Genomic DNA, 24,182 nt, shown 5'->3' with positions numbered 1-24,182 from the left:
ATCCACAGATGAAAACTGCTTAACATAAGAAAATAAAGAATGGTGGCTCAACCCCAAAAAAATCCAAATCAATATTTTAACCATCTCGACCAAACCTACTATGTTTCTTAATTATCAGTTACCCCCACTCGCATCCCAACCTGAAATTAAGTAACAAATTTTGGAGGATACGCTTGTCCAACACATTTAAGGAGACACTTAAACAGGCAATATGCATTTGGTATACCACATCTCCATGAATATTCATCTAAATGGCTCTGTAGTGTCGAAATGCGCCCCTCCCTACAACAGATTTTATGGCTGACCATTAACCTTCTATACTATTCGTACAAACCCCAGTTGATGAAGATCTGAATTCAGTGCTATGATTGACGACAAGATGCCTAAAACCTCTATCCCCCAAATCCTTATTTGAAGAAAAACCGTCAGAAATAACTACATAGCCCTCTGCAACATGATCTTTAATTAATTTCACCAACATTTTCTTTGTTCGAGTACAAACTACTTTAAAAACAAAATTGTCACATTCTGGACCTGAAATTACAGCCACCCAAACCCATACTCTCACCACAGGTTCCTCCCTGTTGTACTTGGTTTTGCCAAAGTGAGACTCATCGATTTCTACTCTAACACCCACACCCCCTCCCCGCGCCGAAGGCCCCCTATACTGTATATTCCCCACAAACTTCCCTACAAAACGAATACCAGTCTAAAACGGAGGCTCACTCACACGACATTCATGCACACACAACCACACAGGATACCTCAAACATCAACAATGTAAAATTGTTATTTTATCCACCAAGGCCAGTTTCGAATTCTCAAACAATTTTACTCGTCTAATTGAACGAAATAGCCGATCCTTGCTACATCTTTATATGAATAAATCGTGAGTACGATGTGCAGACACATCTATCAGGCGCGTATGTTCGTTACACTCACTACATCGAACGTAATCAGCAGGAAGACCAGACATTTGCAAAAATCGAATGGTTCCCGACATGTCTATGCCCAAAGCCTGCTTTAAGTCTTTCATATTCATGGGAATAGATAAATTCATACCTACAAACGAAAATAAAAACTAAAAATTCTTCTGAATGAAAAATTATACTTCCAAACAATCTCAAACACACTAGGAATGAAATTAAGTACCAAATGAATTGGAAAGGATCAATTTAAATCAATGCAAACGAAAAAAAACACTATACAATGTCTAGCGCTGTCGTTTAAACACACATTCATTTATTTCATTGTACAATAATAGCGCTTATCCACAACAGACAACCGATTCATTATCTCGAAAGTAGACATAATATCAATGAGTAACCTAGTATAACATACATAAAGAGGGTAACTTCCGATATTAGCAGACGATGACAGTCAAAACTCTCTTTCCGAGACCTTAACGTGATGTGAAGGCAGTGATCTCCATGGAGATCACTGGGTGAAGGGGTCTTTCGACGCCTGTGCTAATTACGCCATTTGAAATGCGTTGTACTCAGAAGGTATTTTTTCAAGAAAGATTAAGAACTTGTGCAGATGATACAGGCTGATTGGCGGAAAAGTGATGATGATCATGATGTCAGCAGCCTTTATATCTTGTGTGACGCAAGACAAGACAAACCGCTTCTTTTCATATGATTGTAATGAATCAAGGGGATTTACAAAGTTCTGTGTTGCTATCGGTCCCGTGGTGGTTGTGCATCATCGTTGATCTCTGGAACTGTATCGTTAGTTGAGGAAAGTCCGGAACATTTGTAACATTTGTTGGGGGGCTGGACAGAAATTCCTGGTAGTGAGGTCGGACAAGTTCTTTCGTTTTCCGATTCTACTCTGTTGCACGTGTCAAAATTAATCATTTGCTGAAAAACATTTGTTTGTGTTTTGTGAGTGTCGTAAATTGGTAGTGACAGCAGAAGACAACACAGCTGATGGACAGAAAAATTAGTTCGCGCAGCTGACCAAAGTATGTGAAATTACTGTTCCTCAAATTAAAGGACTGTAGTAGCAGTATTGAAATATAAAGGGTAACGCCGCAAGTGCAGGTACGTGTCCTGTGAAAGTAACAATTTGTAATTTAAGATTTATAGTCTTTAAAGAATGATTTTGTTGTGAAGAAGAAAAGGAGTGCGAAGCTTTCAATGAAAATTGCCGGTGAGCTTTATAAATTTCATATTTTCTACATTCTGTAGAGACAGTTGTTGACAAGGTTGCCGTGATTAACATACCTTTCTATATATTTTAGGTCATTGGAAAAAATGTGTCTGCAAGGTTGTTTCTCAGTTTTTCGTAAGTTTACTGCTAACGTTAGTGTTATGTAAACACAGTCATAATTTGTTTATTTATTTATTTATTTATTCATTCAGTCATTCATTCAATCAATCATCCTAAAATCTTTCCAGATTGTGGGACACAGAACAAACACAAAACAGTGTGACAACACAGTAAAAATACAGTATCATTTCAGTGTATACATAAAATGCAGTTTTAACCATAAAAGAGCTTGCTCTAATTGTAATAGCTGCTTTGTTTTGTTTTAAGTCTCGTGTTTTTCAAATTTTCTGAAAATTCTGCTACTGAATAGAGGCAATGACCATTTTAAGAATGCCCTAGAGGTTATACAAATGTGTGAATGATGATATGATTTTGACCTTATGTGAAAGACTGCTGTAAATTTGTAATCTTCTGTTTATTCTGGAAGTTTTGTAGGAAGATGTCCTCACTGACTGGCCAGAAAGCTTTCCCTTTTGTGTTGTATCTTTGTCGTGGATATTAAAGTTTTCATTTATGTTTTTTAAATTCATTTATGTTTTTTAAATTCATGTATGTCTTTTAAATTCTTTCTAATGTACAGATTTCTAGTACATACGTTCAGGGAAATGGGAGGACTGACGAGTTTACAATTCTTTTCAGTAGGATGCTATGGAATTGAGCAAAGTAAGCAATTCAGACAGTGCTAAAACTTGCTATAACAGTAATCACAGACTAAAACATACTTTTATTTAGTGTTCTATTTAATTTGTTTGTGTATGCTGTTTAATGTTATTTTGAAGCTGTACGCCTAACAACTTTGTTTCCAGAGAAGATTTAAGTTTTGTTGGAGTTTCAGACTGGTGTTACATGCACCACCTTTTAAATAGAAATTTTGGAGTTGTGTTTTTTGTGTTTATCAATAGTGTTTTTTGTGTTTATCAATAGTTTATTCCCCAGAAACCATCTGTTTAGCTGTACTGTTGTTTTATTTGCTACTGTTGTAGCTGACTTAAGGTGTTCCCTGTTATAAGGATGCTTGTGTCATGTGCAAAAGATTTGTTTGTGATCCACTGTTGAGGTCTAAATCGTTATATGCAGGAGAAAGAGGCTTGGCCCAAGAATCAGTCCCTGAGGGATCCCCCCCCCCCTTTTCTGTTTTGTGTTTGTCAGGTATTATGTGAACCAATTTAGAGCAGTGCCTCTAATGCAACAGTGTGTTGTGGTCCGGGATGTCAAAGGCTTTACTTAAGCCTAAAAAAAATGCCAGTGGTTCTTGGTGTTTTGTCCATTGTTTGCAGGGCATGGTGTATAAAGTCATAGATTGCACTGAGTGTTGATTTAGTTTTCTTGAATCCATGCTGAATATCAGCAAGAATTTTGTTTTCCTCTAAAAATTTCATTAACCTATTATATATTACTTTTTTTATGAAAAGGAAGGTTGCTGCTCACTGTAGAGCAGAAATGCCGAGTCACAGATCGGCACAACAAAAAGACTGTCACAAATAAGGTTTTGGCCAGAAAGGCCTTTGTCACACACACACACACACACACACACACACACACAGGAGACTGCAGTATCTGGCAACTGAAGCTGGCTTCTGAAAATGTGCCTGTCTGAAAAGCTGAATTGACTACATCTGAAGTGAAATGTTTGTAATACATTGCTTTATGATGCATTCTGGAATACTATCAATTCCTGATGAAATTTTCCTAAGAGCTGATGCAACTCAGTTGATTTCATCTGGAGTTGTTCTGCAAACATAGATTGAAGTGGAACAAGACTACACTTTGTCTTCTGTTTCTTCCTGGTATCTGTTTTGTCACTGATTACTAAATGTCTGCATAATAACACCTGAAAAGATTTGTGATGTGTTGGGATCAGTTACACTGTTGTTCTCATTGTTCAGTGATGTTTGCTTTCTTCTGTATTACTTTCCATATTGCTTGGCTTTTATTTGCTAACTCTGTTATGAACCTACCATTGGCCATTTTTTGCATGGTGCAGAACTTTAGTGCATTAAAATGTGTTTCTGAATATAGTTGTTGAGAATGGGAGATGTGTTACGGTTTTTCCTGTATCCAAGCAGTTCTCTCTTCCTCGCACTTGAGAAAGATATCTGTTGTTGTCCATCTCTTTGCTTTTGGGATTGTGCCTCTTATTACGTGCATTATGATGGGGAATGCAATTACAAAGTAATCTCTGAAGAAGCTAGAGAATTTATCAAACTTTTTGTTGATATCATCTGTTTGTAAAACTTCTTCCCACCTTTCTCCTGGTAATAGGGAAGTTAGTGTTTCTATATTATGTGTTGAAATGTCGTGCTGTTACAGTTCTTCTGTAGTTCTGGGTGGGCAGCAAGTACTTTTGGAGAAGTGAAATCTTGAGCTTCATGATCAGTAAGTTTTGTACTTTATAAATTTTGCGGTGCAGCTTGTTTTCACAAATATCTGATCCAAGGCAGTGACAGCAGTTTTTGTGATTCTATCGTTGTTCTGTCCCTTTTTAAGTTAAACATACCTGCACGTACTCCAGCTTATTTAGGAAGGACTCAAAATTTCCATTTGGGGAGTGATAAATACATGCTACAGCTGTATTTGCCTCACAGACTTCAGTGAATGCTAGCTCAGTCGCTTTCTGCATTGATGATGAAACTTATTAATAGATTTTAGACCTTGCTTGATTAAAATTACGGTACCTCCATTTTTATGTATTTATACAGAAACAAGTTGCTAGTATGTACCCTGGTATAGAAAAAAAAAACAATTTGGTCATTCTTGCTTGGTAAAAATTTGTCCATAATAATTCATCTGTGTGGGAGCCTAGAGTCTTTGAATTGTTAGTCTGAATCTTTTCTTCCAATGAGCTGTGGCCCACTTGTGCATAAGAGGGAGATGATTGTTTTGGTGAATGGAGAAGATGTGAAGATGCATCAGTTTCCTTTGATATTGTATATCATATCTCTGATTTCTGTACAGTGGTTTTTGGCAGAACTTGTGAGACATTTTTCTCAAAATTTCACCAATTCAAAGGGTTGCATTTCAGTATTTGGACTGAACATTTTAATATCTGCTCAGCTTCTTGTCCTGATAACAAGCATGCGTGCCCCCCCCCCCCCCCCCCCCCCCCCCCCCCCCCCCACACACACACACACACACACCTGGATTCAGTTTTACTATAAAGAACAACAACTCAACAAGTCTAATTCTCAGACATGGCATTTTGGCGCTGCTTATAAATATGGTAGTAACATTTTGAACTGTATGTGATCTTTTGACACTTACTTGCTCGTGGTGCCTCTTTGTTACAGAAGAGTCCATGTCACAGGAATATTTACTGTTCTCCAGAATAAAAAAATACTTTATTGCAATATTTTTGGGCCTTATACGTTTTCCATTATTCTATGTCTCGGCTAGAAGTCAACCCTTAACTTCGTAACTGTTATTAAGCCACTTTGTTTCCAGCTTTTAGATGTGAAGTTATGGTTCTGCAGAAAGCTATTGACATTTTCAGGAGTTGTGCCACTTTTGATCTGCTGGGATATAGCCGTGCCCTTTTTTCACCATACGGTATTTCTTATTTGTCTTCTGTTTCAGCTATTGTTTCAGTCCTGCTTTTAGATTTGGCATTTCCAGGTGCAGCAAGATTCTTTAGTAGTAAGCATGCATTCTGTCTGGTGCTTTGTAATGCTCTAGTACACAAATGCTTATGTTCTTCAGCCACAGTATCAAGATATTTTTTTCCCGTTAGTACTCACAAAAGATGACATATGTAAAAATGCCATGGAGTTGAGTCTTTACCAGGATATGAGGATACATAATTGTGAACTACCCAGGAAATTAATAGGAAAAAACTTGGATTAGTTCTATTATGGGTTATGAAAGTGATTGGTTGAACCATTGTGACATTATGACCATGGAGATAAAGCAGGCAGTCACTCAAAACAGGTTTGTTATCCATCTTGATTGTATTAATTTTTTGAGATGGCCAGTTTTAGTTGAACATGAACCATCCTCAGATCAGATTGTGTCAGTTACAAGAGTAACCCATCCAACTATCAGCATAATTTACATGCTAAAAGGCAGGTAAAATTTGCTGATATTTGGTTGGGCTACTCTTGCAACTGAACAATCAGGGGCTACTCTTATGACTAATACAATCAAATCCAAGGACGGTTCTTGTTAAATCAAAACTGGTCATTTTAAAAATTGATGCAATCAAGATGCGAAGTAAATCTGTTTAATCCCTGAATATGAGGACTCTTCATGGTTGGAAGTGAAGAATGTAAACTGGTAGTAATAATTAAAAAGTGTCCAGTGAGGAGCAGTGGTCAAGGTTGTTTTTCCTTGTGTGTGTTCACTTTATTACAAATATTTGAAGATATATATGCTAATTAAACATTATTTCATTGTAGTTTCCATACAACACAGACTACAGATATTTTTTATTCAAACTCTTGGACTTCTTTTGTCATCAGTCTTCTGACTAGTTTGATGTGGCCCATCACGATTTCCTCTCCTGAGCAACCCCTTCATCTCTGAGTAGCACTTTCAACCTATGTCCTCAATTATTTGCTGGATGTATTCCAATCTCTGTCTTCCTCTACAGTTTTTGCCCTGTATACAGCTCCCTCTAGTACCATGGAAGTTATTCTCTCATGTCTTGACAGATGTCCTATCATCCTGTCCCTTCTTCTTATCAGTGTTTTCCACTTACTCCCTTCCTCTCCAATTCTCCGCAGAATCACCTGTCTGTCTCTATTACGTACGCTTTTGTAAATACTTGCTGTGAAGCACAGAGCACAGATATGGAGCATCACTGTGTAAGGGTAGTTGGTCGGCACCACTCCTCTTCCTGTGGCAGACAGTAGCAAGACTGGGCTTGCTAACTCCTTTTCTTACAACCGCCTTCTATAAACTGCCAAATGCATGCATAATACACACAACTGGCTCTATCTTGACACCATGACAGACTTTGGGAATGGGTAAATTTCATTATGAACATTATTGGCTCAGCTTTTGACTAATTTCCTCCCACATCCATACTGTTCTTCATTGCTGCTTGAGCTGCTCTTATTGCAGATACAGTTTGTCATGCTAGATGGCAATGGGATTGTTTAAGCTCTCTTCCTAAATTTAATAGCTGCAATAGCTTCATGAGACTTCAGTCTCTTTCCCCTTCTTAATCATCCAACAGATACTTGTGTTGCTACAAGAAATAGAGTTTCTTTGCAAAGGGACGACGACGATGATGATGATGGTATATTGTATAGTTTTAACAAAAGAGCCAAATTTTAAGTAATATAAATTTGGAAATTTTAGGTAGACACCAAAGTAACTTATACTTGCATATTTTTATCTGAAATTATTAACTTTTTTGTTTACAAAGAATAACTTCAGAGGAGTGAAAATCCTGTAAAAGTGCCCAAAAATGTTAACTTTCTACCTTAAACTATAAGGCAGTGCCAAAATACCAGAAAAGATGAGCAAAGAATAAAAAATAAAAAAACATGTGTATCAGGTGCTTCTCCAATTGTTTGTGTCGGTCTCAACATTAAAACCTGCCAGAAACAGTTAAATTTCAACCCTTGCACTAATAACTTTTTCAAACTATTACAATACTATGAAAGGAAAGTTGTCACTCGCCACATAGTGGAGATGCTGAGAGGCAAATAGGCACAACAAAAAGACTTTCACAAATAAGCTTTCAGCCAGCAAGGCCTTCGTCGAAACGAAAATAGATGCCACACACGCGCGCACACACACACACACACACACACACACACACACACACACACACACACACACACACGCACACGTGCGTGCGCGGAAACGCAGACGTAGCTTGGCCAGAGACTGCAGTTCGTGTGTGTGTGTGTGTGTGTGTGTGTGTGTGTGTGTGTGTGTGTGTGAAGCCCTTGTTGGCTGAGAGCTTACTTGTGACAAGTCTTTTTGTTGTGCCCATCTGTGACTCAGCATCTCCACTATATGTTGAGTAGCAACTTTCCTTTCATCATATTGTTACAGTCCGTCCTGGATTTTCCGTTGTTTGATTTTCAAACTGTTAGTAAGATATGCATCTGTTGACTAGTGTTGTGGTGTTGTAATTGAATGTTGCTCTCAGTTCAGTCCAAACATTCACGGTAGCAGAAAATTAAGTTACTCCTATTCTCTGTAATGTGGCAGTATATGCGCACTATCAAAATTGAAACACATAATGCTGTGACACGGTGGTGCTAGAACATAAACATGGCAACATGATTTGAAAGCATAAATCATTTATTAATGTGGATATTTTACAGTAAATGTAGTTTGCTGTGTGGCATCTGATATCCCATTCCTGATAAAATTTAGGGTCCAAATAACTTTGCTGTCTCTGGCAGTTTTTAATAGTTACTTGGACTGAAAATAACCTAGACACTTATAGTTAACTGCTCCTATTGCTTTATCAGTAGCAACTGCTATGTCGGAACAGAAGTCGCCGTAAGGACTTAAAAACTGTCTGTAGAAGAACTGGAACAGTAGTAGCTTTGTAATGGAACTGCTGAAACTGTAATCTGTAACTGAATTGTAATCTATAACGGAATTGCAGGAAATGTACTCAGTAACTGTGTGATGGGGACTGAGCTCTGTAAATGAATATCGGGAATTGAATGAGTGTCAGGTGTGCATTGTCTTTTGTGCCCGTTGAGAACATCTCCATCTGTGCCTGTATTTCTTAGAAGTGAAGTAACCCGTGGTTGACAGTGCTCTCAAAGGCACTAGCAACACTATCGGCCGATAGATTTGATATGCACGGTGAACATGGTGGGGCAGCAGCAGATAGTCGTCATTAGCAAGTGCCATCTGGAGATTGCCGCTTGATACTGGAAGGCACCTGGCGAGTGATGTGTCTGAGTGCTGGTGACCTCTTGTGGTGTTACTCTGTACCTCTTGAGCTATGTAGGCACCAACTGGATATTGAAGTTCTAATGTTTACTTATAAATTTCATTCAAAGTACCACAATTTTTTTTGATGAAGTATGTTTTTTGTTGCAGGATGAATGCTGCTAGGGCAGCCCAGAAAGTCTGTAGGCTAAATGTGAATGGTACCACGGGTAAGTGTATTTATCAAATAAAAATATGTATTAATGCTGTGTAAGTAATGAAATTCGGTTTAAACATCATAGCTTAAAACTGGTGGATTATATTCTCATGCAAATAGTGCTTTTATTCTGCCTTAGCTTGAATTAATATGACATTAACGTGTGGAAATTGTAGAAATGAGGTGTTTTGTTTTTTTGAGGTAGCTGCAGAGGGAGAGCGACAGTCTGTAAAGATCATTGGCACTCTAGTACAAGCATAGCAAGAAAATATGAAATATTCACTTTTCAACATGTAGAGAACAATATTAACATGGGATACTGAATTTTGGTACTTCATTGCATTTGTTTACACAACTGACACATTTATTTGTATCTGTTGTTTGCTTCTGTGTTTTTCATGTATTTGTCCTTTGGGAGTATTCAGTTAAGCTTTGTTCATTGTCATGGGATGTAGCATCACTGTCTGCAGCTGGACTGAGCCAAGAAGACATGTCACTCTGATACTATCCATGATATACCTTAATTATTGTCTTGTACGGTCACCTTCATTCAAGTTTCTTGATGTAGTGGGCCTGCTAAGCAGTGCCACCAATTCTTGCTATCTTCTTCTTCATCTACAGAGGGTCGAGGGCTGGAAGAGAGCTTTGAACTTTTCAAGCTACTAAATGATGTAAACATCTTCCAGTAACTGTTTGCTGTATTTCATCTCCAATATATATCAACATTTACCACAGTGGGTGTACAGATTCTTGTGAATCGATAGAACAGATTGCCATATCCAAATAGGTTCTTAGAACAGAATAGAATGGAATGAAATTTCTCTTAAGCTTCTTTCAACTGTTTTCGGGTGTTGATTGTCGGCAGCACCTCTTGTTCTGTGCCTCCAAAACAGCACCAAAGTTTACTTAAATACTGTACAAACAACATTTTTACATGAACGGCTTCCATTGGCTTGAGAGGAAGAAGTGTAACATGTTATTCTGAATGTACAGCACATCACACCACAGTTTCTTCTCAAATTCTGTTGAGAATAATTTCAAGTTTGCTCTTACAGTATATTTAATGTTCTCCATATTGATAGGGAAAGACTCCTCCACCTAATATCTCTTAAATTTTTCCACATTACACTAAAAGACATAATATATCCATAACTATTACAATTGTCTTATACTTTCACAAATCCTTTATGCAATAGCTTACTCTTATCAGAGACAGTGTGCGTCTTTTACACTAATTTCACTTCTGATTTGTTAAACAAGTTAATAGCACACGACACTCATGCTGGTGACAACACTAATTCCATCTACTGCAGCCAAACATGAATGTTACACTATTTAATTTTCACTGAGCTGTTACCGTATCACAGTCCCCTTTATGAATAATGTTTGCTTCCTTCCTTTACTCCCCTGCCTCTGTCCCCCACCTCCTGCTCCCCGTTTATGTGACATCACTCAAATGTATTTTAGATCACAATACAAATGATCCTTTAGCTTACCACACAAAAAAAATACTGTCTGTGCCAGTATGTCTTTGTCTGCTACTGTGGATTACTTGTAACATCTCTCAACTTTACCTGTGAAAACAGGTTGTAGTTACCACAATGTGAATTTGAAGCCATTTTGACTAATTTTTGACTGTGACTGTCTCAAGAAATATGTAAAGGTTTTTTTAAATTACCGCTACCAGTCACAAACTATGTCAACTATTGTATTACTTATTTATTTAGCGACATGTTTCGAGGACTATACCTCATCTTCAGGCTAAATGGCATTACAAAAACAACTTTACAATAAAGTCTTACTGATGTTACATAGTCTTTTCGTAAATGCTGTGGTCATCTTCGTTCTTCTGGCGTGGCAGTCTCGTTGTGATGTGTTGAGGTGTTTCCATTTCCGTGGCTCTCTTGGTCACTGTTCACAAATTGTCACTAACATAGCAGTAACTTTGAAACATGATCACAAACAGTTCTGTAGTGCATTGGACCGCCATCTTGTCCACTGCACTACAGAACTGTTTGCGATTGTGTTTCCAAGTTACTGCTATGTTAGTGACAATTTGTGAACAGTGACCAAGAGAGCCACGGCAATGGAAACACCTCAATGCATCACAGTGAGACTGCCACGCCAGAAGAACAAAGGTGACCACAGCATTTACGAAATGACTATGTAACATCAGTAGGACCTTATTGTAAAGTTGTTCTTGTAATGCCATTCAGCCTGAAGATGAGGTATAACCTTCAAAACATGTTGCTAAATAAATAAGTAATACAATAGTTGACAAAGTTTGTGACTGGTAGCCGTAATTAAAAATATATATGAATAGAGGGAAGATAGAATTGGTACTCCTGTTGTAGAAGAATGAAATGAAAGGTAAGAAAGATACCCTCCTTGATGGGTTCATCAGTGAGATGCTATAGAATGAAGTGTGTGTGTCATACTCTACTGAGCGAACATGTCTCAGTGATACTTGTAAAAGCCCCAACTGATCCAGACTACACCCCAATGTGGAGCCAGTAGGTTGGGCAACTCTCTTTCAGTAGTAACTAGTTTTCAGTCATCAGTCTGCAACTCGATAGTCTCTTACTATATTTTAGCACTTGTCAACCCTGTCAGATGGCACACTATGAATTTCTCTCCTGTGCCAACCTCTCAGAGCAGCACTTGCAATCTTTGCCCTCAATTTTTTCCAGATGTATTCCAATCTTTGTTTTCCTTTATAGTTTTTACCTTCTACTCCCATCCCTTCTTCTTGTCAGTGTTTTCCACATATCCCTTTCCTTGCCAATTCTCCAGATGACCACCTTGTTCCTTACCAGTCCACTTAATTATCAACATACTTATGTAGCACCATATCTCAAATGCTTTGGTTCTCTTCTTTTACTTTTCCCACAGTCCATGACTGAGCAAGGTGGCGCAGTGGTATAGACACTGGACTCGCATTCGGGAGGATGACGGTTCAATCCCGCGTCCGGCCATCCTGATTTAGGTTTCCCGCTCCAGGTAAATGCCGGGATGGTTCCTTTCGAAGGGCACGGCCGACTTCCTTCCCCGTCCTTCCCAAATCCGATGAGACTGATGACCTCGTTGTCTGGTCTCCTTCCGCAAACAACCCAACCCAACCCCCACAGTCCACGTTTCACTATCATGCAATGCAATGCAATGCTCCAAATGTACATAATCAGAAATTAAGGCCTATGTTTGATACTAGTAGTCTTGCTGTGTTCAGGGATGCCCTTTTTGCCAGTGCTAATCTGCTTTTTATGTCCTCCATCAATCATGAGCTATTTTGTTGCCTAGAAAGCAGAATTCCCTACCTTCATATACTTCGTGATCACCAATCCTGATGTTGTTTCTCACTGTGCTCATTTCTGCTGCTTCTAATTACTTTTGTGTTTCTTCGATTTACTCTCAATCAGTATTCTGTACATCACACTGTTCATTCAGTTCGTCAGATGCTGTAATTCTTCTTAACTTACAATGAGGAAAGCATAAGTACCTCTGTACTTAGTGGCGTGCAGTACATACTTCACATGTTATATTACCTAAAACGCAACCATTATTCATAAGAGAAGAGGAAAGGTACAAAATCACACATACAAAGCATACAAAAGCAGTTTACTTTATTCAAAGCTTGTAAACTTTATCTACTAATGTATGTCCTTTATACTTAAATAATGTACTTTTCTTCTTATTTTCATGCTTTAGGGTAGGACAGTAAGAGATGGATGTAGATTGCAGACAATAGGGTAGTCGAAGAAATTGTTTCATGGAGAAACTAAGTATGGAGTAACAAAGTGATTAACTGTGACTGCCATTGAATTTGCAAAGTGTGCAAATTCTCGTGGGGATTTAAATTTCTTAATGTTGTTAATATTGTAAGTCTTTTCTCTTGCCCTGCTTTAGGTTCAGTCATAAATACTGCTTTTGGATGTGATATATTGACTATTTTAAATGGTCCTCAGTGTCTTGGAAAAATTACTAGTCTCTTTTTTTTTTATTATCTGAACTATGATGATAACCCTTAAACAGTACTAGTTCATCTATATTAAATGTGTTCATTGTGTTTCTTTAGCTTCTGTGTGTTTGTGTAGACTGTTGTCTACCATTTTATGTAATTCGAATATAATAGAGGGAAACATTCCACGTGGGAAAAATATATATAAAAAACAAAGATGCTATAACTTACCAAATGAGAAAGTGCTGTTAGACACAGTAAAAAACACACAAACACACACACAAATTTCAAGCTTTCGCAACCCAAGGTTGCTTCATCAGGAAAGAGGGAAGGAGAGGGAAAGACGAAAGGATATGGGTTTTAAGGGAGAGGGTAAGGAGTTATTCCAATCCCAGGAGCGGAAAGACTTACCTTAGGGGGAAAAAAGGACAAGAATACACTCACACGCACACACACATATATCCATCCGCACATGCGAATGGATGTGTGTGTGTGTGTGTGTGTGTGTGTGTGTGTGTGTGTGTGTGTGTGTGTGTGTGTGCGCGTGCGAGTGTATACCTGTCCTTTTTTCCCCTAAGTTAAGTCTTTCCGCTCCCGGGATTGGAATGACTCCTTACCCTCTCCCTTATAACCCACATCCTTTCGTCTTTCCCTCTCCTTCCCTCTTTCCTGATGAAGCAACCTTGGGTTGCGAAAGCTTGAAATTTGTGTGTGTGTTTGTGTGTTTTTTATTGTGTCTATCTAACAGTGCTTTCTCGTTTGGTAAGTTACAGCATCTTTGTTTTTTATGTAATTCATGTGATTCTGTCGGTAAGTTACAGCATCTTTGTTTTTTATATATATTTTATGTATTTCATGTGATTCTGTCTTTATAAGTGGCCATTCAAATGATTTTAACACTTGTTCCTCAATAAAATTGACAGGGGATAATCCTGTAGGCATGTGTGGTAGTTTGTTTGTGAGTCATCTGAGACTAAGTGATATGTTTCTCAGAACAATATGTTCTACACAGTCGCTTTATCTGTTTTGTTACTCATCCACGAGGGTTGGATTGAGGAAATACTCATATGTTTGACACCTTCCCATGCTAGAAATTGCTTAAAACTATTACTTAAGATCTATTACTTATCTGTTAACAACCGACGAGGTTTCCATGTATCAGAAAAGTATTCTTTCAAACAGTTTATTACAATAATCATATTTGCTTATTTAATTGGGTGTAGTTTTACATATTTAGACCAGAATTCAACAAGGACAAAACATAAATCGCTGATCTTCTACCTTCAGGCAATTGACCAACAAATCTGTTAGTTAAATCGTGTAAAGCCTTCAATATTATAATGTACAGTTTATGTGATACATCCATGTTATCTTCTTAAACTGTTTGACCAACATGCCATGTTCTTAACACTCTTCTGCTTAAATTTTTGAAATAATAAAGTTTATTTATATGTTGAAATCACTTATGTATTCCAAAATGTACATATCCTTTATGGATAAAGCATATTAAATCATTTTCTGTATCTTTTGTTAATTTCCATAATAAAACATCTTTGCCTAGTGTCTGTAGAAATTTTTCATCTGACAGTAATTGTATTTGGTTACATCGATGTAGCTTACCTCTAAAATATTCATCTGCCTTCAGGTCTTCTTTTATCCTTAAGGCTAACCTCCACACTTAATCATTGGTATAACTTAGAGGTAGAAAATGTATTGATAAAATAATGGCTGGTCCTCCTGTTCTAGTTATTTTGTTCATGCAAAATGACAGTTGTGACAATGCATCCAGCACTTATTTTGTAAACCCTTTATGTACACGATTTGTATTTGGTATCCCTAAGGAAACAATACCCATTGCATTAATTGGCTATGCAATAACCTACTTTCCACAAGGAATGCTAACGTTTAATGATCTGTATCTATGGTTATTTCAGAGCACCAAATCAACAATTGAAATTTTTGTATGCTGCATACAATAGCCAGCAGTTCTTTTTCAGTTGCAGTATAGTTGATATCATGTTTATTTGAACTTTTACTCGGAACGCAATGGTTTTATGTTTGTCTATCTCAGGATACCATTCACCTTGAAAAGAGTTCTCATGTTATACCGTGTTTAGAAGCATCTGTAGCTAATTTAAATGCTTCATTCATTACGGGATGTTTTAATATTGGAGTGTTTACTAGAGGTTACTTAGTGTTTTGAAAAGTTTCCAAAGTCCCTTCCTTCCGTAACCACTTAGACCTTTGCTTTAACGTGACAATTGTCTAGGATTGTTCTTAGGTTGACCTTGTATATAGTGACGGGAAAATCTGACAACCCTTAGAAAGATAGTGTTTTACAATTTTTGGTTCTAGGCATTCTCTAATTCCCTTCATTCTCTCCAGATCTGGCCTTATCCCATGATTCCTACTAGATACCGTGGAAAACTTCAGTTCCTCTGTTTCATAATGGAATACATCAGTTGTATGTTTCACCACAAAGTTCATTTTTTACTGGCTCTGTGTGTGTCTGTGATAATACTCTTAACATTCTTTCATGGTGTACTTATGTCATAATATTTTTTGTAACTAGTTGTTATTACTTCTACTTACATAGTATGCTGTTTATTAAACTATTCCGTATTTCTTTATTTAGTGTCAGGAGAAGGGGCAACAGAGGAAGAAGCAAGAGAGAATGTCCTTAAAAAAGTTAAAGAAATGGTCCGTCATTCGCCTGTTTCTCCATCTGGTGAGATGCTGTCAGTGGATATGAACTCAACACACTTCGGGTAAGTGTAATGAACGTAGAAGCCAACATGATCTAAATACTTAGGAAACAGCAATCATTGTGGGGAGTGATTTTTGCTGTAGCTGTCGGGAAAATAAGAAAGTGAAGGTACAACATTTACATAGGAAGAAAATGGAATCAAGAGATCTCACTCAGAACATAGTTTGAAGATACGGATGCAATGGAGAGGGATGCAATGTGTAGTAAAACTGGAAGTTGACATAGTGTGGAAGATGAAATTTAAAATACTAAAGTTAATGAAATACAAATGGAAAAATTAGTGTTCTGTTTCTTCAAAAGTCAAACAAAGGCCAGATATGAAATTTGTCGACAACTTCACAAAATGAGGGGAAAAAATTGTGCAAACGGAGTGCAGAGGTCTAGAGCATTGGAAGCCAAAAAAGAGATTAACAAGAATTAGTGTAGCTGAAGACATTATCAACTACACTTTACACTTTTTTCCTCCATCTCCATATTACCAGAAAAATGAACAGCAGTTCATAAAGTAAAGGGTACCTTAAACATATGAATGTCTTTTCCTGATCTACTTCCCAGTTTTTGAGTTTTAAGTACACAAATTTTGTTTTCTACCTTCTCTTTGTACAATTCAATCTGTTCATGAGATATAGCATACCGAAGTGGATATGCAAGTACATATTTGACAAGACTAATATCATGCAGAAGGAAAATCTGTTTTCCAGTAACAACTGCCCAGATGTTGCGTTAGCCGACTCAGTAAAGTTAACGAGCTTTAAATTATGTAAAACAAGTACAGATGAGGCAGCTAAACACCTAAAATACAGTGTTTCTATAAGTAAGTCATTCATTTTCAAAGTTCTGTATTTTACAAAATATCACATACACAAATATGATTGATGCTTTGTGTCCACCAGTTGTCATTACCTTGACAAAATGGTGACAAAGCTACAGGATCAACATTTCATCTCAGAGCTGAAGCAACCTTCCATTTATCTGTAACAATTAATCAGCAAATATGAGAGTGTGGTACTGATAATCCTCATGAAATTGTTGCGCATATTGAGATGTGCTGAAGGTTAAAGTTACCTGTGCAGTGTTGTGGACAAAGCTGTATAGGCTATTTTTCTTCTGTGGAAGTGTCTGTCACAGGTACCTCATACATTACTACAAAACCACAAGTAACTGCTGATTCCGAGAATTAAATCTTCCAACCAGATGCACCCCCCTTACTCGTCCTCCATTGGAGCATAAATGTTTGTTGCTACCTGAATGACTAACTTCTGCATCCCTGGATTGAGTGTATTGGTGAAGATGATGAGGCTCTGTTCCTTTGCCCCTCCCTCACCCTAGTCACCTGACTTAATGCTTTGTGACTTTTCCTTTGGCACCCCAAGGGGCTTGTCACCCTTAGGTGGGTTCGTGCTTGGCTACCATGGGGCCCAAGCTTTTGTAGCACCTTTCCCCTTCCATGCTGCATGTCTAGCCTCTTGTTATTCTTTTTCCCCTTCCTTTGGGAACATGTCTGGGATGTTCTTGGGAATGTGTTCTGTATTTTCAGTAGCCTGACATTGGAACAGTCTCTCCATGTTTTTTCTTTCTTCTTTCCCCCTTCTCCTATTCTTCCTCCAATTTGGTGTTTGAATTTCCTCTTTTTTTTCTCTTCTTCTTCTTCCTCCCTGTGTGCTACTGAAGGCTGGCCAACACGTATGACGCGTAATAGGTGATTGGGTAATGCTTCATTCCCAACTCCCGGTTTACAGGTAGGGTTCCCACGTACCTCCTGGTACAGGGCAGGTCCAAGGAAGGGGTGACTGCTTCAGCTGTTACTTTTGCAAATTGCCAATTTGTCCCTCTGTCAGATGTTTGGGAGGTGTCACCTGAGGTGTGAACAATCACGTAAGTCAGATGCACCCCACTCTGAGTGGGTACCCTCAGTTGGAAGGAGCATACCAACAAAGATCCTGGCGATAATGGGTGATAGTCTCTAAATGAGCCAATCACCTTCATCATTGTCTGTGACTACTAAATATAAACAGAATGAGGCCAATGATTCAAAGACCCTCCCAGCTGCCCCACAGTTGCTGAAGGAGGCCATTCCTTTGCAACAGTAAGTCCATTTCTTATTGAGAAAAGTGTTGATCAAATTGCTGGCCCTGTGAAATCCTTCTCTTGTTTGCACAATGGCATTTTGCTTTTGGAGACTACACTGATTCTTAAGCATAACAGTTGCTTGCAGCTTTGCTCCTTAATAGCTATCTTGTTCATGTTGAGGCGCATCGAATGCTGAAGTCCTTGCATGCTGTTATTTACACTAGGGTCGCTAGATGCTCTGACTGAGGCAGAAATTCAAGTGTACCTCTCTCATTGGAGTGTCATTCCAGCCCATCGGGTGACGAAAAAGGTAGCTGCATCTTTAGTGCCCACATGAACTCTTTTTCTCGCATTTCATAGAGTAATGATTCCATCAAAGATCAAAGCAGGCTCTGAAGTTATTACTGTCAGACCCAATGCACTGCTACCAGTGACATTGTTACTAAACTCAAATGTCCTGTCGACACCTGGTCATATGTGTAACCGGTGGTTGGGATGCTAATGAGGGCGATTGTCTCCATCTTCCTCCCTGCTGTATCAATTGCAATGGCAACCACGCAGCCTCCTCCTGATATTGTCCCATGTATCTCAATGAGTGGGCCATCCAGGAGATCCAAGTGAAGGAGAAAGTGCCATACCCCGTCACTCAAGTTGTTGGCTAGTCGGAAACCATGAATTTAACATCTGGCACTTACAGTGCTGTTCTTGCTACATCTCGCTCCACAATGGACATAGCAGATATGCAACCTCAAATTCAGCACCATGGTTGTAAAGTCATCCAGTGTCACAGTAGATCTCAGTCTCCTCTTCCTCCGACTGTGCAACAAGCCAGCAGACTTTCACCTCATGGGGTGAAGTCACGTGCTACACAACCGGCTGGCCGGCAAGGACAGAAGGAATACCTCTTCAAAGACTTTATGTCCCTCCAGCCAACGAACATCTGAACTGTCATCTGCCACTCGCAAAGGCTCTAAGAAATCAAACTAAAACGAATGGTCTTCTCCTTCCCCGACTCAACGATCTTCTTTAGTGGTTTTGACATGTGATACCCTCACCCAGCCGACTTCAGTGTCACCGGTGTGCATTGCCAACCATTTTTCTGCCCTGGATGCTGCAGACCGACAGAGGGAGAATGCCGATGCCTCTGTAGATCTCGTGGAAAGTGATCCTCTAGCTTCTGCACTCCGTAGCAGTGAGTCTTTGAAGGCTGGCACTCAACAACCATCCCCTATGGGTCCAGGGGTTAGAATAGGCCCGAGGTATTCCTGCCTGTCGTACGAGGTGACTAAAAGGAGTTCCACATGTTTCGGCCTTTGTGTGATGATCCCCTCGAGGGTTTGACCTCTGTTCTTCAAAATTTTCCCAAAGAGCGAGCCAATTGGGGAAGGGCACCTTACAAGGTGCATCTTGTCCATTGTGCATTGAGATTTTTAGCCTACTTTCTTGTTGTCGCATTGCAGTCCTGTCCATTTTCCAGCTCTTGGGCGAGGACACCTTCTGGGGTGTATTTTCCACCATGCACTAAGCAGTGTCGATTTCTGCCTTGACGATGACCATGGACTTCTTTGCACCTTATATCCAGCACGGTAGCCAGTGCGTGTGGTGGGGCCACCATGTACCCTGTTGGTTGTAGCCCCTGACAACACAGGGATCGCTCTGCTGATGCCTGCGCCGTTAACTCCCTACATATGCCAAGGGATAGATGCCCATCCCCGTGGGGCATCGGGACTCCCCGCAATGGCCAACCTGCCAGGTGGCCTTTGCTGGGTCTGGGTGGCGCCCATGGGAAGGGCCTTTGGTCGGAGTGAGTGGCATCAGGACGGATGACATGCGATGAAGCGTAATCCGTCAATGGTGAAACACCAGCAGTCTCTAAGCAATCACGAGCTCAATTCAACACACAGAAGTATGATCCCAAATCGTTCCCCTCCCTGGCCACTCCATGGGAGGATCGTCAGGCTAAGGACGGCTGCGGATCTTATTCGCCATGGTACCTTGTATGTTAGAGAGCTGATGGGGAATCTTTCTTGATGATGAAGCCTCAGTTTTTTGTTGAGCATTTAGGGGACAAGTTAAGGGGGTGTGGAGGGTTTGTCCAAAATGAGATCTGGGTCAGTCTTGATCAAAACAGCATCCTCTGCACAGTCATGGGAGTTACTCGCTTGTGACAAGCTAGGGGATGTTTCTATATCCATCACACAGCATAAGAGCTTAAATATGGTCCAGGGTATCATATTTCACAGAGACCTTCTTATGCAGTCCGAGGATGAGCTGCGTGCCAATTCAGAGCAGTGAGGTGTACATTTCGTCCAGCGTGTCCACCGGGGTCAGAAGGATAATCAGGTTGCCACCGGTGCCTTCATCTTGGCCTTTGAGGGTGATACGTTGCCCGAGAAGGTCAAGGTGATGGTCTACTGGTGTGATGTAAAGCCCTATATCCCTCCCCCGATGCGGTGCTTTAAGTGCTGGAAGTAGGGCCATATGTCTTCCTGCTGTACTTCCAGCGTCACATGCTGAGATTGCGAACACCCATCACATCTCAATACTCCCTGTGCTCCGCCTCCCATCTGTGTCAACTGCGGAGAGCACCATTTGCCTTCTCGCCTGACTCCAGGACTCTCCAGAAAGAAAGGAAAATCATGGAGTACAAGACCCTGGACTGACTGACCTACACTGAGGCTAAGTGAAAATTTGAATGCCTTCATCCTGTGCATATGACATCATCTTAAGCTGCCACTACAGCAGTTGTGGCACCATCAGCTCCGCCAATCTAGGTCACCCCTCAGAGCCGGAAGACTACACCTGCCCCCTTGATGGTGGGGAGCACTTCCCTCCCTGTTCCTCCTGCACCACCCCTTTCGGGAGCAACACCCCCCCCCCCCCCCCCTCCTCAAATGTTGGGGATGTCCGTCCCCACTTCTAAGCCGGAGAAGCATAAGTCTTCTTTGGCTTCTCTCGCTAGGAAGGGGTCCCTTGGGTCACTCCCTCCCAGGTTTCTTCTAGTGGGAAAGACAACCCCTGCCAGTGGCTGAAGAGCCCAAAAGCAGCTGGTTGTAGAGCTTCACGCTCATCCTCAGTCCCAGAGATTGAGCCAGTGAAGTCCTTCCATCCAGGGAAACCCAAGGAGCAGCGAGAGAAATCCAAAATGAAAAGCACGAAGACCAAGGAATTTGCGATGGCACCTACACCACCGCTACCTACAAGCTCTGCGGCTGAGGATGGGATGGAGATTTTGGCGTCCGCTGAGGACCTAGGTCTTGCCAGACACGCCGACACAAAGGATATAGACTGCTCAGGCAATAAATCGGTGGCAGCAGGTGACTGAGACGCAAACAGCCTCATCGAATGTGTCATGTCCCAGTCTCATATCATCACCCTCCAGTGGAATTGCGGCGGTTTTTTCCCCCTCCTGGCTGAGCTGCGGCAACTGTTAAGCTTTACACCTGCTATCTGCATTGTCCTCCAGGAAACCTGGTTCCTAGCAATGCGGACCCCTGCCCTCCGTGGCTGTAGGGAATATTACAGGAACCGTAGTGACTATAATTGAGTGTCAGGTGGAGTTTATGTTTATCACCTAAACTCGGTCGGTAGTGAACATGTGCCCCTTCAAACCTGTCTTGAAGTTGTGGCTGTCAGAATAAGAACGACGCAGGGAATAACTGTCTGCAATGTATATCTTCCTCCAGATGGTGCACTACCCCTGAATGTATTAGCTGCACCGATTGATCAACTCCCTAAACCTTTCCTACTTCTGGGAAATTTTAATGCCCATTTTTTTGGGGTGGTACCGTGCTTACTGGCCAAGGCAGAATGTCGAAACTTCACTGTCACAATTCGACCTCTGCCTCTTAAATACTGGGGCTGCCACACTTTTCAGTGTGGCTCATGGTAGTTACTTGGCCATTGATTTATCAATTTGCAGCCCAGGACTTCTCGCATCTATCCACTGGAGAGCACATGATGACCTGTGTGGTAGTGACCACTTCCCCATCTTCCTGTCACTGCCCCAGCATCAGACACTCGGTCGCCTGCCCAGATGGGCTTTGAACAAGGCAGACTGGAGAACTTTCACGTCTGCTGTCACCACTGAATCTCCCCCACGTGGTAACGTCGATTTGTTGGTTGAGCAGGTGACTAGCACAATAGTTTCTGCGGAAGAAAATGTGATCCCTTGCTCTTCTGTGTGCCCGAGGTGTAAGGCAGTCCCTTGGTGGTCACTGGAAGGTGCTGAAGCAATTAAGGAGCGTCGGCTAGTTCAACAGCGGCATAAGTGGCACCCTTCCTTGGAGCAACTCATAGCCTTTAAATGGCTCAGTGCCAATGTTCGCTAACTTATCAGACAGCGGAAGAAGGAGTGTTGGGAGATATGCATCTCCACCATTGAGTGCCACACATCACTTTCCTAAGTCTGGGCAAAGATCAAACATCTTTTCAGGTACCAGGAACCAACAGCTGTCCCCGGTGTTCAAATGGCGAGTTATGTACCGACGCAAATGCGATTGATGAGCACTTTGCTTGAGCCTCTGCGTTGGAGAACTACACCCCCCCCCCCCCCCCCCCCCCACCCCCCCTCCCAGCCTTTTGCACACGCAAACGGAGGCTGGAAGGGAAAGTCCTGTCATTCACTACATGCGGTGTAGGTGATTAAACATCTCTCATCTGACTACAAGCGACATCTTCTCTTCACCTACAACTGGCTCTGGTCTGACGGCATCTGTCCATTGCAATTATGGGAGAGCACCATCATTCTTGTGCTCAAACCTGGTAAAAACCCGCTTGATGTGGATAGTTATTGGGACATCAGCCTCACCAACGTTTTTTGTAAGCTGCTGGAATCTATGGTATGTCGGCGGTTGGGTTGGGTCCTGGAGTCACGTGGCTTGCTGGCTCCATGTCAGGGTGGCTTCCGCCAGGGTCGCTCTACCATTGGTAATCTCGTGTCCATTGAGTCTGCCATCCACACGACCTTTTCCAGACAGCATCTGATTGCCATCCTTTTTAACTTCCGTAAAGCATATGACATGACTTGGTGACATCATATCCTTGCGACAAGGTATGAGTAGGGTCTCCGGGGACCACTCCCGATTTTTATCGAAAACTTCCTGTCGCTCTGTACTTTCCATGTCCAAGTTGGTGACTCCCATAGTTCCATCCGTATCCAGGAGAACGGAGTCCCGCAGGGCTCTGTATTGAGTGTCTCTCTATTTTTAGTGACCATTAAAGGCTTCCAGTTTTCAGCCACAAAGTCGTCAGTCATGCACTTCTGTTGGCATCATACCGTTTATCTGGAACCCGCACGTTACCGTAATGACAATCCACTCACTGTAGTGGAGACGTATCAATTCCTAGGACTGGTTTTCGACACTTTATTGACTTGGCTCCTTCATCTTGGTCAGCTTAAGCAGAAGTGCTGGCAGCACCTCAATGCCCTCCGTTGCCTGAGAAACACCAATTGGGATGCAGATTGCTGTATGCTGCTGCAGCTCTACAGAGCCCTTGTCCAATCCTGAATTGACTATGGGAGTGTGGTTTATGATTCGGCAGTGCCTTTAGCATTGCATTTACTCGATCCTGTGCACCACTGTGGGGTTCGATTGGCGACAGGAGCTTGTAGGACGAGTCCGGTGACCAGTGTACTGGTGGAGGCTGGTGTCCCTCCACTGCAGATCAGACGTGCACAACTGCTCGCCAGTTACACAGCACACATTCATAGCTGCCCTGAGCATCTGAATTACAGTCTCCTTTTCCTGCCCGCAGCAGTGCATCTGCCGCATCGGTGGCCCAGATTGGGGCTAACGATTGTGGTTCACGTGCGGTCCCTTCTCTCCAAACTGGTGTCCTTCCCTTTACACCTCTACTTGCGGTCTGGTCACGTACGCCTCCATGGTGTACGCCTCGGCCGCAGCTTCATCTGGACCTTCTGCATGGCTCTGAGGACTCTGTTAACCCCACCGCTCTCCACTGTCAGTCACTTCCTCTAGATTCTTGACATGTTTTGGGCCTCTGAAGCGGTATACACCAATGGCACAATGTCTGATGGTCACATAGGCTTCGCA

General features: G+C 41.1%; 1 protein-coding gene across 1 annotated transcript in view; it reads left to right on the top strand.

The window, feature by feature from the left end:
• The first annotated feature begins 1,417 nt into the window (after positions 1-1,417).
• LOC126473783 (RISC-loading complex subunit tarbp2-like) overlaps positions 1,418-24,182 on the top strand; it is a 128,234-nt gene continuing 105,469 nt past the window's right edge. Inside the window, exons 1-3 of the mRNA XM_050101052.1 lie at positions 1,418-2,045; positions 9,289-9,347; positions 15,925-16,057. Coding sequence (XP_049957009.1) covers positions 9,290-9,347; positions 15,925-16,057 — 191 coding nt within the window. The 5' untranslated portion in view covers positions 1,418-2,045; position 9,289. The remainder of the gene's footprint in view (positions 2,046-9,288; positions 9,348-15,924; positions 16,058-24,182) is intronic.

This window comes from Schistocerca serialis, chromosome 4 (genome assembly GCF_023864345.2).
Source record: "Schistocerca serialis cubense isolate TAMUIC-IGC-003099 chromosome 4, iqSchSeri2.2, whole genome shotgun sequence".
In the NCBI taxonomy this organism is placed as follows: Eukaryota; Metazoa; Arthropoda; class Insecta; order Orthoptera; family Acrididae; genus Schistocerca; species Schistocerca serialis.
The sequence above is the reverse complement of the archived record's forward strand: the minus strand, read 5'-3'. Positions and strand labels throughout refer to the sequence as shown.